Here is an 18,369-nt window from a genome sequence, read left to right on the forward strand (position 1 = left end):
GCATGTTGTTTTGTGATGTCAGGATGGAATTGTACATTCATTATGACGTCTAGTCCGGACATATGGGTTGAAACCTCATATGTCCAAAACTGTTACTTTTCAGGATTTCGAGCTTTCAGCAGATCAGCAGCAGGCAGAAACCTCATATCTCCAAGTTTCAAATTACGTTTTTTTTTTGGAAATTAAAGCCCTACTTCATCATACAAGAGTGTCACACAAAAATGGTGAAAACAGCATTTATACAAGCACACGTGTGATTGTAGATAGTCTGCTTTAACTTTTTTCACGTTTTTAAAATAATAATAATAAAAAAGGAACAGTTTTGGACATGCCATCCACCCATCGACGATATGTAACATCATATAAGTTGGGGGAGCTGTGGTGAGTTGAGAACTATTCTTCTCTCTAGCCATGTTTTACACACACTCTTTAGTTTTTTACCCTGCTGGTCCTTCTGCCTTTCTTCCCTTTACCCTTCCCCCCTTTCCTACTCCTCTTCCTCCCCAACCCCCTTTGTCCATTTTGTCTTTCCCCTCGCTGCAACTTCTTAAGTATTGTGGGTGTTACCAGCCCCCCAGAGTTGATTGTCTTAGGTGGTTCAGACGTTGCTAGACCCCCAGCGTTGAGGGTCTTGGGTGCAGCAGTTGTTGGCAGCCCCCCTGCGTTAGCTCGTTTCTTCTCGTCCACCTTGTTCATGGTTCTTTTGGCCCAGTCGTTGTTTGGGTCGGAGCAGATCCTCTTCCCTGACAAGGTGTTGAACCTGCATTCATAACATAACATAAAATTAGCATTTCTGTAGTAATTAAAAATGTGCTGCAATGTTTCCTATCACAATATAGAGCTTTACAGCACCTTTTAACTTGAATTAGTATATTTTAGGTGAGCTTAGGCAAAGCTAGTTTGGTTTAAGGCAAAGCTAGTTTGGTTTAAGTTAGGGTATAGGGTTTGGGTTAGGCTTAACCAATTTAGGACAGAAATTTGTTGTTTTTATCTTTCAATCTGGGAACCCCTTTTGGGGCTGTTGTTGCTATATTTATGTACAGTGTATAGCAACATCATTTTGTTGTAATTTTTGAATAAATATTTTAAGTTTTTAAGAAAACTTAGGATTTAGAAGGCATTTTAGAATTGGCCTCAGGTCTAAATGGGTTAAGGTCCACAAGTCCACAGTTTGTGAAATATGCATGACATTTGTTAAGTATGTATAAGTATGAATTAGCTGTGATATGAGGTTGTTCTAAAGGGACTCTTACACTATAGCGTAGACGGGACATAGTCCTTCTTGCTGAACATAGTAGTCTTGTATCCGTTCCGCACGGACCTTGGTGTTGGACAACTGGAGACAACAGCTGACCACGGGTCCATGAGCTGCAAAGGGTCAGAGAGAGAGAGAGAGAGAGAGAGAGAGAGAGAGAGAGAGAGAGAGAGAGAGAGAGAGAGAGAGAGAGAGAGAGAGAGAGAGAGAGAGAGAGAGAGAGAGAGAGAGAGAGAGAGAGAGAGAGAGAGAGATTTTACAATTTACAATGTATATATTTACGGGGCCAGGCTTCCAGCATGGACCCGTATTGTTATTCGCATTATTCCATTTCTTCTTCTTCTTCTTCTTCTTCTTCTGCCGTTTTTGCCAGTTCTGGCTGAACCGTGCATACGCTTTTTATGAAACTCGGCCATATGATAGATGGTCATGAAAAACGATCAAAAAATAAATCTCACAATCTTTCGTCAAAAGGTGGCGCTATAGCACTCAGTTGAAAATGCCCACTTTGAACAGGTACAACTCATGCCCTGTTTTACCTACAGCCATAAAACTTCAATACACACATGCGTCTCCTCATGATGAACAACTTTCACACTCTGACTTTTGACCTCTGACCCTTAGATCTCCCACCATTTCGAATTATATGAAAAACAGTTAAAACCTATCTCCTCCTGGGATTTTTGAGTAATCTGCACGAAACTTTTTACACATGAACTTTGGACCTATACCAAAAAACGTTTGCAAAATATCTTCCATAAGTGAAAAAATGAAGCTTTAATGAGCCAATGAATATTGCAGTTTTATGACAATTATTCATCTGCCCCTAACACATACATGCAGACTTACCATTCTTTGAAACTTTGCAGAAATGTAAAGGGCCATTCCAAATATCACTGAAACCAATCTTACTCCAATTGGTCAAACGGGGGCGCTATAGCAATTTTTTGAAAATTGAAACTTTAAACAGGCAAAAGTCATGCCTCGTTTGGCCGACAGCCATTAGACCTGCTTACACATGTGCCTTGACTAATGAGGAACACATCTATCACGTTAACCAGTAAGCACCGCCCTTATATTGTCCGCAATCTTGAGCAGTTTGAAAAACACTTAAACCCAGGATTTTTCAGCTATTTGCGTGAAACTGTATCATCTGTGTGATCTCCTTTCACAGGTTCTTGTCTGTTGGTGGCTTCTCGCTTAAATGTGTGCCCCACAACCTGAAGGTCACCAGTTCAAGCCTCACTTGGTGCAGACTTCATCTAAGTTGCATTTCACACAACATGACTATCAATGAATACATCTGCAATTATTAAAGATAACATGAAATACTTAATTGAGTGTTTTTTACATACTTCATTGTGAAAATAGCTGATCTACAATCTCACAACTTTTCAGATAGCAATGAGAGTATGTTTTTTCAATGTATAACATACTTCATTGTGAAAATAGCCGATGTACAATCTGACAACTTTTAATGGTTTGTGAGCTTGTAGATCGGCTACTTTCACTAGTTTTGGTTCTGAGGAGATGTACAATTTCTTCATTGGTAAATGGTTTGTGAACGAGTGATCTTTGTGTTAGTGAAACAGGGGCTTGGGTCATGACAGAAGGCAAGAGTTTGTGATCCTCAAAAGACAATATCGGCCTAGACAAAGCTATAGCACTATAGGTAGTGTTGCAGCTACCTAAGAGTGCCTCACGATCGCAAGGTTTCCGGTTCAAGCCTCACTTGATGCAGAATCATTTAAGTTGAATTGCAAAAAACATGACTCAATCTATTCCGTTTCCATGGCTCTCTCTTCAATCTATTCCGTTTCTATCTTCAATCTATTCCGTTTCCATGTCTCTCTCTCTGTCTCTTCAATCTATTCCGTTTCTATCTTCAATCTATTCCGTTTCCATGTCTCTCTCTCTCTCTCTCTCTCTCTCTCTCTAGCTGAGTGGTTAGTGAGCCCGCCTACGGAGCCAGAGGCTCTGGTTGACCCAGGTACGATTCCAGGCCAGGTCAGCAAATGTGTCGACGAAATGAAATTTGTCCCTGAGCAAGACTCTTAACCCCTAATTGCTCACAGGCCCTCATTGGAAACAAGACCGCAAGGACTTTCATGAACTGACCTGTTAAAGGAATTATCATTTCTCTTTCTCTCTCCTGGCCCCGTATTATCGCTGCTTGCAGCTATATTTATATTTATATTTATATTTATATTTATCAGACACTCTTTATCCAGAGTGACTTACAGTAAGCAAGGTAAACACATACATAAATGCAGAGAGACAGTTTAGTGCCTCAGTAAACTAGGACCACAGGTAAACCAAGAACCTAGCATCAGTCTAAACCTGGTCGGGACCCCCAGAGGGGTCTCCACATGATTTTGGGGGGGTCCCCAGATGACAGTAAGTGACAATTTAAGGTAATACCAAAAAAAAAAAAAGATTAGAAAGAAAGACCAAAAACTGGTCAGACATTGGCCAAATTGTCAAATAATATAAGAAAGCAGCAACAATTTTGAAAATAGACGATCTACAAGTTGCGAGGCGATGTGGGCTTGTAGATCGGCTATTTTCACAATATTTATCTGTGGAACCGAGTCAAACTGTAATGCCTACAATTCCAACTGCTTGTCAAGGTGGGGGGTCCCCAGTTCAAATATGATTATTTTGGGGGTCGCGGCCTGAAAAGGTTGGGAACCACTGGTCTAAATTATGATAAATAATAAGTGGTTGAAAGGAATTAAATAAGCCTCAGATTTCACCATAAAGTACACAGTAGTATGTGTGTGACTAAAACACATTAGTGTAAAACTCACTTGTAGAGACGGAGTCCAGGCATGCGGCGAGGATGAGGATGGCGGACGACACCAGACTGAGCTTCATCTTTGTGTGGATGTAGGATCACTGCTGTAGAAACCAGTCAAGACCAGTATATCAACACTGAAAACACTGTTTGTAAAGAACATGCACTGAAAATTCTAGTGAATTAAACAGTAGCTGAAGATCCTTGTGACAATTGTGACTGTCAACGTTCAGCTCTCTGGTCTTATAAGAGTCTAAGCCCTTCCTCTTCACTCCATCTCACACACGCACACAGGCGCGCACACACACACGCGCACGCGCGCGCACACACACACACACACACACACACACACACACACACACACACACACACACACACACACACACACACACACACACACACACACACACACACACACACTATTACATGTGACCACGCGGTGGAGAGGAAACTGTGAGTGTGTAGAAGTGAGAGTGGAAGATTCTACAGAAAAAGACCCCCCACACCACAAGTACTCAAGCACCGTTACTCAAAGTACAATTTTGAGATACATTTGCTTATGCCCAATGTTGCATACGTTGTACTCCTACTCCACTACATCTCAGAGGAAAATGTTGTAGGCTACTCTTTACTCCACCACGATCATTTGACAGCTTCGGCCCTATTTTATAGAGCTTATCGGCTATTTTGGAAAAAAAACATTTGACACGTTTTGAAAATATTTCATACTTTTACTTTGCTACTATAAGTATATTTTGATGCCAGAACTGCTCTATTTATTACTCAATTTTTTATTGAGTATAAAAATAAGTAAAATGTACAATTTTAATACACACCTTTTACTTTCACTTAACAGATGACAGTGGTGTCGCTACATGCAGCCATGCGGTGTAGAGGAAACTATGAATGTAGATGAGAGAGTGGAAGGTTGTTCAGAAAAAGACCCCCCACACTTCACCACACGACAGTAGTAGCAGCATGCACACACGCTGGCGGAAAGTAACTAAGTAGTACATTTACTCAAGTACTGCAGTGACTTACTTGACTTAAACCCTTTTGCTCTTTGGGGAGCATAGGTCATTTATGAATTTCCTCCAGCTAGTTCGGTGTTGGGAGATCTTCTCTGCTTCCTTCCAAGATGTTCCTTTTTCCCTGAGTTCCGCCTCGACAGACCTTTTCCAGCTGTTTCTGGGTCTTCCTGGTTTTCTATTCCCCTGAGGGTTCCATGTTAAGGCCTGCCTGGTTATGTTGGAGGATGGTTTCCTCAGGGTGTGCCCAATCCAGCCCCATTTCCTGCCTTACATTTCGGTTTCAATTTGTTCTTGTTGTGTGGTTTGCCAGAGCTCTTCATTTGTGATGGTGTTAGGCCAGTAAATTGCCAGGATGTGTCGTAGGCATCTGTTGATGAATGTTTGTAGTTTGTTTGATGTCGCTTTAGTGGTTCTCCATGTTTCCGCCCAGTAGAGTAGAACTGACTTGACATTGGTGTTGAAGATGCAGAGTTTGATTTTTGTGGAGATGTGCTTTGAGTTCCATACTTGCCTTAGTATTAAAAATGCTGTTCTAGCCTTCCCTATTCTTGCTTGTATGTCTTTGTCGCTGCCTCCGTCCTTCCCAACAATGCTTCCCAGGTAGGTGTATGTGTCCACCGGTAACCGTCTTCCATGCCGACATCTCGCCACTCCGACTAGTGGCTTCCGCGTGCGGTTAGGGTTAGGGTGAGGTTTAGGTATAGGGTTCGTTAACGTCGGAAAGGCGACATGTCGGAAAGCCGACATGTAACCGTGTCCACCTCCTCTAGTGCCTCTCCGTCCAGGTTAATGGCATTGTTTGTTTTGTCTATAGTCATCACCTTGGTTTTGGTTTTGTTCATATGAAGTCCTGTAGTGGCTGCTGTTATGGCAAGTTTTGTGAGTTTGGTTTGTAATTGTGTTTGTGTGTGTGACACGAGGACTATGTCGTCAGCAAAGTCCAGATCTTCTAGTTGGGACCACATTGTCCACTGGATGCCTAGGTTTTGTTCGGCTGTGAAGTACTGCAGTGCGCCCAGAAAACTGCTCCCAGAAAGCTGCAGGTCTGCTGCCACTCTTATTGCTTTTAAAACACAACTAAAGACCTTTCTGTTTGCCACTGCCTTTGATTGAGTTTCTCTGCACTGTAACTGTATCTTTTAATTTTGACTTTTGTTTTATGCATCCTAATGCAACGCATTGTGAGCTTGTAGATCGGCTATTTTCAAATGGCCGAAATGTATATAGGGCTGAAAAACTGTATGTTTTGTAATAATAATCAAACTCTACAAAGTAACTAGTAACTAAAGTTTTCAAATAATTGTAGTGGAGTAAAAGTATAATATTTGCCTCTGAGATGTAATGGAGTATAAGTAAAAGTACAGAAAATTGGAAATACTCCAGTAAAGTAAAAGTACCTCAAAAGTGTACTTAAGTACAGTACTTAAGTAAATGTACTTAGTTACTTTACACCACTGGTATATCAGCTATTTTCGGAAAAGTTTTGACACATTTTGGAAACATTTGGTACTCTTACTATGCTACAATAAGTATATTTTGATGCCAATACTTTTGCACTTTTACTCAAGTGACATTTTCTAATCCAGATATTTTACTAACACCGTATTCTTGTACCACTGCACAGAAGACAGTGGTACATGTGGCCACGCGGTGGAGAGGAAACAGTATATGGTGTGTATACGGTAGGTGTGAGAATGGAAGGCTGTGCAGAAAAAGACCCCCACACCACACAACGGTAGCATCACGCACACACAGCAGTGGAAAGTAACAAGGACTGTACTCAACTTGAGTATTTCCTTATTTTTTTCCCCCATTCTTTTTATACTTCTACTCCACTACATCTCAAAGGCAAATGTTGTACTCTAATCCACTACGATCATTTTTTTGAAGATTTAGATTACTGTTTTTACGAAACATGCATGAACTAAGCCCTATTTTATACATCGGATATTCGAAAATAGCAGATCTATAAGCTCATAACGCATGTGATGCGTTGTGAGCTTGTAGATTGGCTATTTTCGAAATATATTTACCCCTGTCGTTATGCCAATAGGCTCTATGCACAGCAGCCATATTGGAAAGAAATTGGGCCCCTTCCTTACTTCCATCACAGGTGTTACCAATGATACTAATGAAGGCTCTGTTCCATTTAGTGTAGCACAGTGGTTCTCAAACTTTTTAATTTCAAGGATCCCCATCATTCTGAGAGTGAACACACCAGTAAGGGGCCATTCGGAACCCCCTCAAGGAACCATGAGTGTCCCTCTACCACACTTTGAGACCCTCTGGTGTAGCAGAGTGTTTCCAGTGAGCCAATTAATGCACAACATCAGCACCCTGACTCTGTTTGACTAGAATGAAACAGATCCTTCATTAGTACCATTGGTAACACCAGTGAAGGAAGTAAAGAAGAGGCCCAATTGCTTTACAATATGGCTGCTATGCATAGAGCCTATTCATTTCTCCACACACACACATTTCCCTCCCCCGCAGTGGTAAAGTACCTGCCCACCACCGCGGAGGTTGCGGGTTGGAATCCACCGCGGTGCATCCGTTTTTGTTGAGCGTCTATAAAGGGGAGAGTGATATTCGTCACTGCACGTACTCCTACGGGTTGGGGGCGGAGCCTGTCAGAAGGGAGTATTGGGCGGGAGGAGTGGAAAGCTCTACGTCCACCCGGTGGGGGCTCCTCACTGGCACATCTAAACCAGTGGTTCTCAATATTTTTCAAGTGAAGGACCCCCAAATGAATATGGATTTGACTGCGGACCCCCAAAATATTCAGTGTATTTGACACCCCCAATAAAAGATTTGTGTTGATAAAATGAATTTGTAGCCGATGTACTGCATATAGGGTTAAAGTGGTTAAACAAATTTAGCCGGGGACCCCCTGGAACCCCCTCAAGGACCCCTGGGGTCCCTATGCAGACCTCGATTCTACTTTACTGGAGTATTTCCAATTTTCAGCACTTTGACTTCTACTCCACTATATGTCACAGGCAAATATTATACTTTTACTCCACTACAATTATTTGAAAACTTTAGTTACTAGTTACTTTGTAGATTTTGATTATTATTACAAAACATACATTAACCACTTCAGCCGTATATATATTTCGGTCATTTGAAAATAGCCGATCTACAAGCTCACAGTGCATCGCATTGTGTGCTTGTAGATCGACTACACACTGCTACACACCTTTAGTTGTGTGTTTGGAACAACACACACCTTTAGTTGTGTGTTTGGAAAGGTTTGGAACAACACACACATTTAGTTGTGTGTTTGGAACAACACACACCTTTAGTTGTGTTTTTGGAAAAACACTACACACTGCTACACACTTTTAGTTGTGTGTTTGGAACAACACTACACTTCTACACACCTCTAGTTGTGTGTTTGGATAAAAAACGGTACTATTTTTTTTTTTTTTTACTAAAGTACTAAAGTAACAAAACCACAATATAAAGTAAAATTCCTGGATTTAAACTTTTACTTGAGTAAAAGTACAAAAATATACTTACACTACCAAAGTAAAAGTACTGAGACTTTTCAAAATGTGTTGAACCTTTCCTAAAAATAGCAGACCTACAAGCTCACAACACTTTGATGCGTTGTGAGCTTGTAGATCTGCTATTTTCGAACAGCCAAAGTATAAAATAGTGCTGAAGTGGTTAATGTATGTTTTGTAATAATAATCTAAATCTACAAAGTAACTAGTAATTACAGTTGTCAAATAACTTTAGTGGAGTAAAAAGTATGATATTTGCCCTTGAGGTGTAGTGGAGTAGAAGTATAAAGTATAAAAACATTAACATTCTTACAGTACTTGAGTACATGTACTTGGTTACTTTCCAGGTCTGGGCTCATAGCGTGTATGAACAAGACATTTAGATTGAATGAATACAGTCATACTGGAAGGGTATTGTAGTATATTTCCATGTTAGAATTACTATAGGATTACAGGATCTACTTTTGCATAGACAGGAAGACCATTTGCTGGAGAGGCTGGCTGGAGGTGGGGGGTATAATTAACATTCTCTTTGTTTCACCTGGAAAGCACAGGGAAAACAACAAAGCCACAGAACACTGTCTCCATGTCTTCTTTCCTGGCACACCCGAATTGTAGATTAGCAAGTGGATCAAAACTGATGCAATCACCTCTCCAGATACAGACTTTAACATTTCAAATGTACCTCCTCTTTTTTGTATGTGGCCACTGCTATAAGATGGGGTGTTTTGTAACTGTGTGGGGTGTGCTAGTCCGAGGCCGGAGGGCCGACGGTGGGGACCTCAGGGTCTCCATAGAAAGCTGTTGATACTCTGTTTGTGTTATGAAATAAACTGGAAGCAAGAAACCTCACTATGGAGTGATGTCTCAATCCATTCTTCAAACATCCATTCACATCTCTGGAACATCAAACTATCTTTACAATATGGCGTTGTTGGCAAACTTCAATAGTGCAGTAAAACCTGTAAGTCTGTGGTTTTAAAGATACCACATATGGCGTTTAAGTCGGCAGTCGCGTTGGTTTGGTTATTTGGGGAGCGGGACGCCAATCTCAGGAAAATGCTGAGCCAGGCGGCGAAAGGACATGCGCGGACGGGGACGTCTGAACTTTTGGCCTTGCGGTGGATGGGGGAGGCATGCGTTAATCCGACAGACCTTTTCTCCGACTATGTGGCATCCGCGTGCGGTTAGGGTTAGGGTGCGGGTTTGGTTCGGGTTTAGTATTGAAACGTCGGAGCGTTGCGCTGTCGGAGGAATGCGCTGTCGGACTAACGTACTGCACCCGGTGGATGGAAGGGTCCAGTTATCTCCGGCGATGTGGGGGGTCCACCGCGAAGGTACATTATGGACATCGGCACGACATGACGAGAACTTTTCGGGGATCTACGGGGAGAGGCCCTCATCATGACCAGATCTAGGACGGCTGTACGACTCATTTGGCTGCACAACTTATCTCCTGCGATCGCTAAAGGAGCGCGCTGCGGTGCTGACGGCAGAGCGGGGAACCTGTGGATCGACAGGGTTCTCTCGTGGCGGGTAATGTTGTGAGGATGGACGGGAGACAGCGGGTGCCAGCAGAACGTGGAACCAGCGATGAGGGGTTCTTCGTGGGGAGTGTGTTAACATTTTCTGCGCTCGCAAGTAGAGCGTGCTGTTGTTAAATGCGGCTATCTGATGGACAATCTGGAGACTGCGCTGGGCACGGCTGGGGTGAGATAATGACATTGAGGGAGACTACAGAGAAACATTATCGAGCGGGACACTGAACATACGGGGCCTGAGGTTATATTTTTGTGATGATGGTGGTTTAAACTGTGGAGCGAGGGCTGCCATGGCACAAGTGTTTGTGAGGATATTTTTTTACTTTCTGGTCTCTGGTATTTAATGTGAGCTTACTTTGTGTTTTTGTTATTTCATTGGGGGTACACTGCCTTGTCTTTTCGCTGTGGGCACTTCCGTTGGTAGCTGTCATCTGTACTTGATGGTACGGTGTAAGCTTAGGGATAAGTATTAGGCTATCTTTGAGTATAGTTTGGTGGCTCGGCGGGGGGGACGGTGACCTGGGGGGTGGTGTTATCGGTTGGTGAGTGATAATTCAACTGTATGCTGTCAGCTTCCATTGCTTGTTAGCTGTGTAATGTTTTATCCTGGAGTTTAAAGGACTAACAGAAGGATCCTGCACGCTTATTGGAATCAGGGAATGAGTTTTCTGTCTATTTGTAAATCACCTTGTCACTGTACTATGTAATCTTGGTTCTTGTATGTGCATTGTTCTGTATTGGATGTTGTTTGCTATTTAGTGTTCCTGAATGTTTTATTTTTGTCCTGGTTGTGCCAGTCAGTTGCCATGGGGGGCTTGTAACTGTGTGGGGTGTGCTAGTCCGAGGCCGGAGGGCCGACGGTGGGGACCTCAGGGTCTCCATAGAAAGCTGTTGATACTCTGTTTGTGTTATGAAATAAACTGGAAGCAAGAAACCTCACTATGGAGTGATGTCTCAATCCATTCTTCAAACATCCATTCACATCTCTGGAACATCAAACTATCTTTACAATATGGCGTTGTTGGCAAACTTCAATAGTGCAGTAAAACCTGTAAGTCTGTGGTTTTAAAGATACCACAGTATCATATTTGACAATTAATTACTCTCATAGATAGACATAAAATGCAAAACTCAGACAAAGTCCATGATGCAAAACGTGTTGTTTATTTTCCCTTTGACAGAATCCAAAAATAATGTCCAGAAAAATTATAACACAGAAATCCTTAACCCCCAAAAAGAGAAAATGAATTAAACAAAAAAACAAGTTCACTGATGGGACTCCCTCATGCCAGGGTGTTTCGCCCAGGGACCGCCCCTTAATAGCTTATCCTTAAACCTAACCTTAACCTCACTCAAACTATGTCTAAACTTAACCTCAAAAACCCTCTGGACCTAAATCCATTGAATCATGACAGTAAAAACATTACAAACACCCATATAATGCACATAACAAACATTTAAAGTCATTTCATTTCCCATACAACGCATAAAGTTCCTAATTTATAACCCCCATAAACACATTTGGTAGGATGTAGGTAAGGACACACTGAGCATGCTCCCCACTCAGGCAATATAAAAGGCCAGAACCAAGAAGGAACTCATTTAAGAAGGAAGAGACATCTACAATACGTATTTTTTTCTATCGAGTAAACTCCAGCCGGCTGGTTGGTCGCACTGGGAGTTCAATGCAATGCATTGTAGTCAATGAGAGCCAGCTTATGAACAAACACATTGTTTGCCAGAAAATACACCTGACGCCGTTTAGATCATAGACATATAAAGGTAGACGCCTCCTTCGACTCTGGGGTGTCTGTATCGTGGCCCCCATATTAGATGGGGCACGCTTCCTGACTACTGGCCAATCACAGCGCGTCTTTTCCGAGACTTGGCAGAATCTAGTTGTATAAAAAAAGGAGTCGGGAAGCGTGCCCCCTCTAATATGGCGGCCGCGATACAGGAACTGCAGCGACAGGGACGCTGGAAGTCATTTATGCCAAGGGGTGCTGGGCTTGGCGGGGGACTCCGTACGCGTGCGCGATTTTTTTCACATGTGTCCCGCGATTTTTTCACCTTTTTCAACAAATATTTTATTCCCCAAAGTTAAATACATCATTGTTTTAATATATAAGTGGGTATATAGACTTTAAAAATGATATATATTTGTTTAATTTACAAAAAAAAAAAAAATCTAAATGTTTTTCAATTTTTTTCTTTCTCTTCCCCACCACCAGGGGTGCTGCAGCACCCTCAGCACCCACCTTCCCGCGTCCCTGTGCAGCGACCAATGAGATGCCTCAATAAAATGGCTTAGTGTGCACGTCGAAAGACCAGCGATCATAAAATGGAGAAAACATGGGATTGTCTCATCATGGCATCATTTCTCAAAAATACAAACCATCAGTATTATTTGTATTGATAATAACATTAATATTGAAAAATCATAATGTAAAAAAATGTCATGGTATTTCTTTCTTTAAAGTCTTGAAAAATTAGTTTTCGTTGAGCTAGGCCTACCGATTAATAGGAATTTAATGAATACTACGTTAGTTGAAGCCAGAACACCATTGATTGATCATTAACAAAATAAACATACTGAAAATGCACACAGCCCACCCGTCCGACCACTTAAGTTGGTCGCGAACACTTGATATTTCCAAGTGGGCCGTGATCTAGAAAAGGTTGAGAACCTCTTTGAGTTGTAAAACATACCCAGCTTCCCCCATATATATAGTTCTATAAAGCCTGTGTTTAAGCGTCTCTATAGGAACCGCAGCGGCCGACGGCCCCAACATAGATACGATCGTCAGCGCATCTGGCAGTATCTGAAACGCCAACGACGATCCCTGTCAATAAAAACAAAACAAAAAACATAATTTAGTAAAAGTCATTATATATATATATATATATATATATATATATATATATATATATATATATATATATATATATATATAATGCTGTACATGATCATAATGTACTCACTCATAGGCCTTTTTGTAGTAGCTGATCATTCCAGTGAGGAAGTTTCCTCCAGGTACATCCCACTTGAAGCTTTCCTTCCAGTTCATGTAATAAGTATACTTGGAGTTGGAAGACACAGTATAGCCGGCTTTGCAGCAGTAAAATGACCACCTGGAAAACAAAGCAATTATCAACATTTAGTTTGTGGTCTATCGTTGGCACTGGAGGAGGTGGAGGAGGAGGTGGTGTAGGTGGAAGAAAACCCTCCCCCCGGACGCCATCATGACAATAGTTAACATTGTATCATAGTAGCTGTTAAATTTTACAGATTTGACGCAAAGTGTAATTGTTCATAAGGTCTTTATATCACCACGTGGAAAGCCAAAATCTTACCACTATTCTAAAGGAGAGATATTAGGCTTTTAGCTCATCAGGCAGAGTCACTACTGCTACACTTAAAGGAGAATTTCGCCCGACTGTTTTATTGGCTTTCTTCGGATGTTATGATATCCTAGGAGGAGTGGTACAGTAGAGAAATGTCATAACTCTTTCTTCTATCTATAATTTTTATCCCACGATTTTGTAACCCACATTTTTTCACCCAGTGCCAATTGCCTATGTAATCCTGGGCACTACCTACCCTCTGCCAGCCTAGGGAGAGCCCAAGCTGAAGCTCATGCCTCCTTCAATGCATGAGGAGCAAGCAGGCCGCTTCTTATCACCCGACAGGGGGGAGTTTCCCTGGTTGGACATAGCGCGTGGAAGGAACACGTTATTCCAACCAGTTCCCTTCTCCTCCATCAGGCGCCCCGGCTGACCAGGGGGAGGCAGTATAGTGACCAGGATTACTACATGTTTTTGTGAGGGTATTAACTACCCTAGGAGACACGGGGAGAACATGCAAACTCCACATAGAGTAGGCCCTTTCACCAACCCCACCTAGGGTATGGGCGCCGATGACGTGGAGGAGAGAACACGCCCCCAGCGCCCATGTCATAACTCTTTAACGGGTCCGCCGCAGTTAAAAAATGTTTTTTCTCTGGAGAGATCTGATGTTAATAGTGTTAGAACAGTATGCAACGTGTCTGTCTTGAATGTCCCTCACCGTAAGTCGCGCTTATGGAGTTATGAGATTTCTCTACTGTACCACTCCTCCTAGGATATCATAACATCATAAGAAAGGTAATAAAACCGTCGGGCGAAATTCTCCTTTAAATGTCATAATGTTGTACTGGTAAAGTGTTTATCCTCTGAACTCTCTACTCAACTTGTTTTATGTTTACACTGATCACTGTGATCGCTGCCTCACCTTGAAAGTAGTCTCTTCAAATATAAAGCAAACAGAGGTGGACTGCAGGTCATTTCATCAGAAACATACCGTCTGTCATCATTGTGGTGGGTGCTGCGGACCCCCGCAATGACGTGGTGTGTTGGGCATTTGAAGTAGACCCGTTGGTGAAGTCCATTCACATCACGGGACCACTGACAAGAAACGGGGCCTCCGAAGTACCTGCAGGAAATCTTCCATCTACGATCTTCTGCCCCGTTACTGTGAATGCTTTGATACAGACGGATATAATGAGGTGGATAAGTGTCCGACAGTGTTCTCTAAATGAAGGATAATTTAGATAATTGTTATGAATGTGTCTAAAGCTAGCTTTCCACCGCCACCAGTCTGTTTGATGGAGAGTCACCTTTACGTAGATCTCTTGAATTCAACTGTGTGAATCACTACTTTAGATGTGCATTGTTTACTATAGATGTGTATAGTGTTAACTTTAGATGTGTGTTGTTTCTATAGATGTACATTGTTTACTTTAGAAGTGTACATCGCTTTTACCTTTCAATAGCAGAAACAGCCTGGCCAGATGGACATTGGACATCCAATGTACCGTTCCACTCGTTGTCCCATCTGGATACATTGGCTGCATTGAAATGAATGAATGAATGAGACAATGAATGAACTTATATGGTATATTCATAATGATATAATACTAATGGTACATAAGGTGCTGCATTCTTATGTTTTAATCGTAACAACCTGTGTTTTTAATTACGTCCATATCATATTATGGTATTATTTCCTAACTGTTATTGATTTCATGTTATACGTACGGCATTCGTAAAGCTTGTTGATCTTCAGAATGTCCATGGCGGTCATTCCTTCTCTCTGGCCGATCACCGCAGAAGGCTTCTGGATGGGAGTGATGGTTTCTCGTCCGTTTTTGGAGAAGACAGTCCTGCCGTAGTGCATGACGGAGGAGTAGTCGTACGAAGTGTTCAGGTTGTTGGTGACTTGCTTGTCGAAGTTGCGTAGGTACCGGGTGTCGACGTTGTCCCAGTTGATCCTGACGTAACGGTCGCGGTCGCTCCGGGACTGCTCATGCCAGAAGGCCAGCGCGTGAAGCAGTTCGTGCTGGATGGTGCCGGTGTTGAAACAGCTCCCACCCGCAGAGTGCTGGAGAGACAGGTCCTGCTTACCTACAGTGGTGGGAAAAGTACTCACATGAGTTACTTAAGTAAAAGTATACAATATACAACAATACTGCAGTGTAGAAATATAAAAGTTTGTTAAAAAAAGTAAAAGAACAAAAGTACAAAATATACTTAAAGCACCAAAAGTAAAAGTACTCATTGTTCAGAATGTCCCATTTCACAAGTTCAAAATGTATATGAAAATAGCAGATCGCGACGCATTGTGAGCTTGTAGATCGGCTATTTTCAAATGGCCAAAATGTATATAGGGCTGAAGTGGTTAATGTATGTTTTGTAATAATAATCAAAATCTAAAAAGTAGGTCTAACTAATAACTAAAGTTTTCAAATAATTGTAGTGGAGTAAAAGTACAATATTTGCCTCTGAGATGTAATGGAGTAGAAGTAAAAGTATTGAAAATGAGAAATACTCCAGTAAAGTAAAAATACCTCAAAAGTGTACTTAAGTACAGTACTTGAGTAAATGTACTTTACTCAACTGCTTACCTCCTGTTCTCCCCACGTAGGACCAGCAGCCGTCTGAGTTGATGATGTTCAGGTAGTCCGACTGGCTGCCTCGACCAACAAAGTTGACACAGGTCTTCTCATGGAAGGCGTCCATGGCGTTGATGATCATATCTCTGTACTCGCTGGTGAAGGAACTGTCGATGACATACGGCACCTCCAGACGAGAAGAGATAAATCCATATTTTTTTTGTTTAGTTTTTACAAGTGTATGTGAGCTCTGAGATGCTTCCGAGGCAAGTAGACTCTTCAATGACTTCAGGACAGCTTGATTTTTTAAGCAGGAAAATGTTCATATTTAATATAAACTGCCCACAAAAAGTTCGGAAACTTAACTCAGTCGATGATTTCTCCCCTTTAATAATACCCATTGGTATTGTGTTTTATATCATTTCTATCGGTGATTCGTCACCCTTACAACGAGGTACAGCTTGCAAGGATCGGGCATTCGTGGAATGAGCAACACAGCTAAACGTGTAGGTGGCGCCTCCAAAAACATTGCCAAAACCACCCAATATGCTTCTGTTGGTAATCACTCTTGTTTTGAGCGACCTGTCAGCACACACCTGCTGAGAGGTGTGTGCCAGTCACAGGTGTGTGGCTGGCACCTGAGCATGGGTCTTGCAACTTTGTTGAGTTTGTGTGTATGCTCCAAGCAGCAACACTGCCCCCATGGAAAGATGCCACGTTTGTCCCTTCAGGATAAGGCAATAGGGCAAGTGAAGCTGGTATCTTCCTTTGACTTCACCAGCCTCACAAAACTTGAGGGAAATGGTACTAGGGCTGACACCAAATAATGCTGCCACTCTGCATAACGGAACACCAGCTTCACTTGCCCTATTGCACAGGCCTTATCCTGAAGGGACAATCGTGGCATCTTTCCATGGGGGCAGTGTTGCTTCTTGGAGCATACACAAACTCAACAAAGTTGCAGAACCCATGCTCAGGTGGCAATCACGCACCTGTGCCTGGTTTTGAGTGACCTGCCAGCACACACCTGCTGGCAGGTCGCTCAAAACGAAAGTGATTACCAACAGAAGCATATTGGGTGATTTTGGCAGATTTTTATAAAACACAATACCAATTATATATTGGTTTATAAAAATGGGAGATAGTTAAGTTTCCAAACTTTTTGTGGGCAGTTTAGTTCATAATTACCTCAACCATGTTGGACCTTTTCTCCCATTTACATTGATTGCAAATCCTGGCATTCCGAGACTTTGTAACCATGATGTCACCTTCAGTCAGACCTGTCATATTTCTGTTTATGTCAGAAATACGTGAATAGATGTCTGACTCAGCTCTGCTCGATGCTCTGCTCGATGCCCTGCTCCTAAATATACCTAAAATAAATAATAATCATAATAACAATTATAAATATGTAAATGGCTGTTCGTAATAAATAAATACAATAAAAAATGTAATAAAAAAATACGTAAAATAAATGCTTCAATGCTCAGTCACCAATATTCATTCACACCTGTACTGGCTCTGCAGTATCGGAAACGCCAGCGGCGATCTCTGCCATTGAGAAAGGAAGAAAAAAGAATCACGTAATTTCTCAGCATTTATCTTATAATTGCAAATGGCTTAGTTTTCAAATAATATAATTGATCCTCTGAGTATCTGAAAGACCAGACCCATTGAGAGATTGTGTACTCTGTGTTCTACCTTGAGCCAACCCAGACTAGCAAAGTGAGCATGGAGAACATACTCTATATACTAAAAACAAAATTTTAAAAAAAATGAACTGCTGTCCATTAATTTGGCATCTTATTCAGAGCTATATTTCTCATTCAAATTTGACTCAAAAAAGGACATCAATGAACCAAAATCATACCCGTCCAGACAAAGTGTATATTATGTAATATTTAATGTATAAATGTACAGTATATTTAATATAATACTTTGTGAATGTATACTTACTCTCTACCGTTGTCCTGGTAACTGGTGACACCTGTCATGTAGTTTCCTCCAGGAACGCTCCAGTAGAAGTACCAGTCCAGGGTGTTCACCCAGGGAGTCACATGACAGTCATATGTAGCCAATCCAGAGCCCCAACAGCACCGGAACTGCCAGCTGAAATTGATTAGGTTTTAATGTTGTTGTTGTTGTTGTTGTTGTTGTTGTTTTAGGAGCACTTCTTCCATTTCAACCTTATCTTCATATTGTCGCTGTCGGGCAGAAACCAGCTAGGCTATCTCCATTTTTCAAACTTTTAAAAAATGTAAATAAATCAGTGCTATTGAACACCCTTTACATCTGTATGTGGGTTT

The 18,369-nt window shown here is 41.7% G+C and overlaps 1 protein-coding gene across 1 annotated transcript; it reads right to left on the bottom strand.

Annotated features, from left to right (window-relative positions):
* Positions 1–429: 429 nt before the first annotated feature.
* Positions 430–4,253, bottom strand: LOC311043930 (C-C motif chemokine 4 homolog; the record flags this gene model as incomplete). Its single annotated transcript, XM_084055354.1, has 3 exons — positions 4,066–4,253; positions 1,254–1,368; positions 430–760 (listed from the first exon to the last, which is right to left on the bottom strand). The coding sequence occupies exons 1-3, from the start codon at positions 4,130–4,132 to the stop codon at positions 430–432; spliced, it is 513 nt and encodes a 170-aa protein (XP_083911480.1). The 5' UTR covers positions 4,133–4,253.
* Between the last annotated feature and the right edge of the window lie 14,116 nt (positions 4,254–18,369).

The sequence above is a fragment of the Gymnoscopelus microlampas genome (genome assembly GCF_963454915.1).
Source record: "Gymnoscopelus microlampas genome assembly, chromosome: 4".
In the NCBI taxonomy this organism is placed as follows: Eukaryota; Metazoa; Chordata; class Actinopteri; order Myctophiformes; family Myctophidae; genus Gymnoscopelus; species Gymnoscopelus microlampas.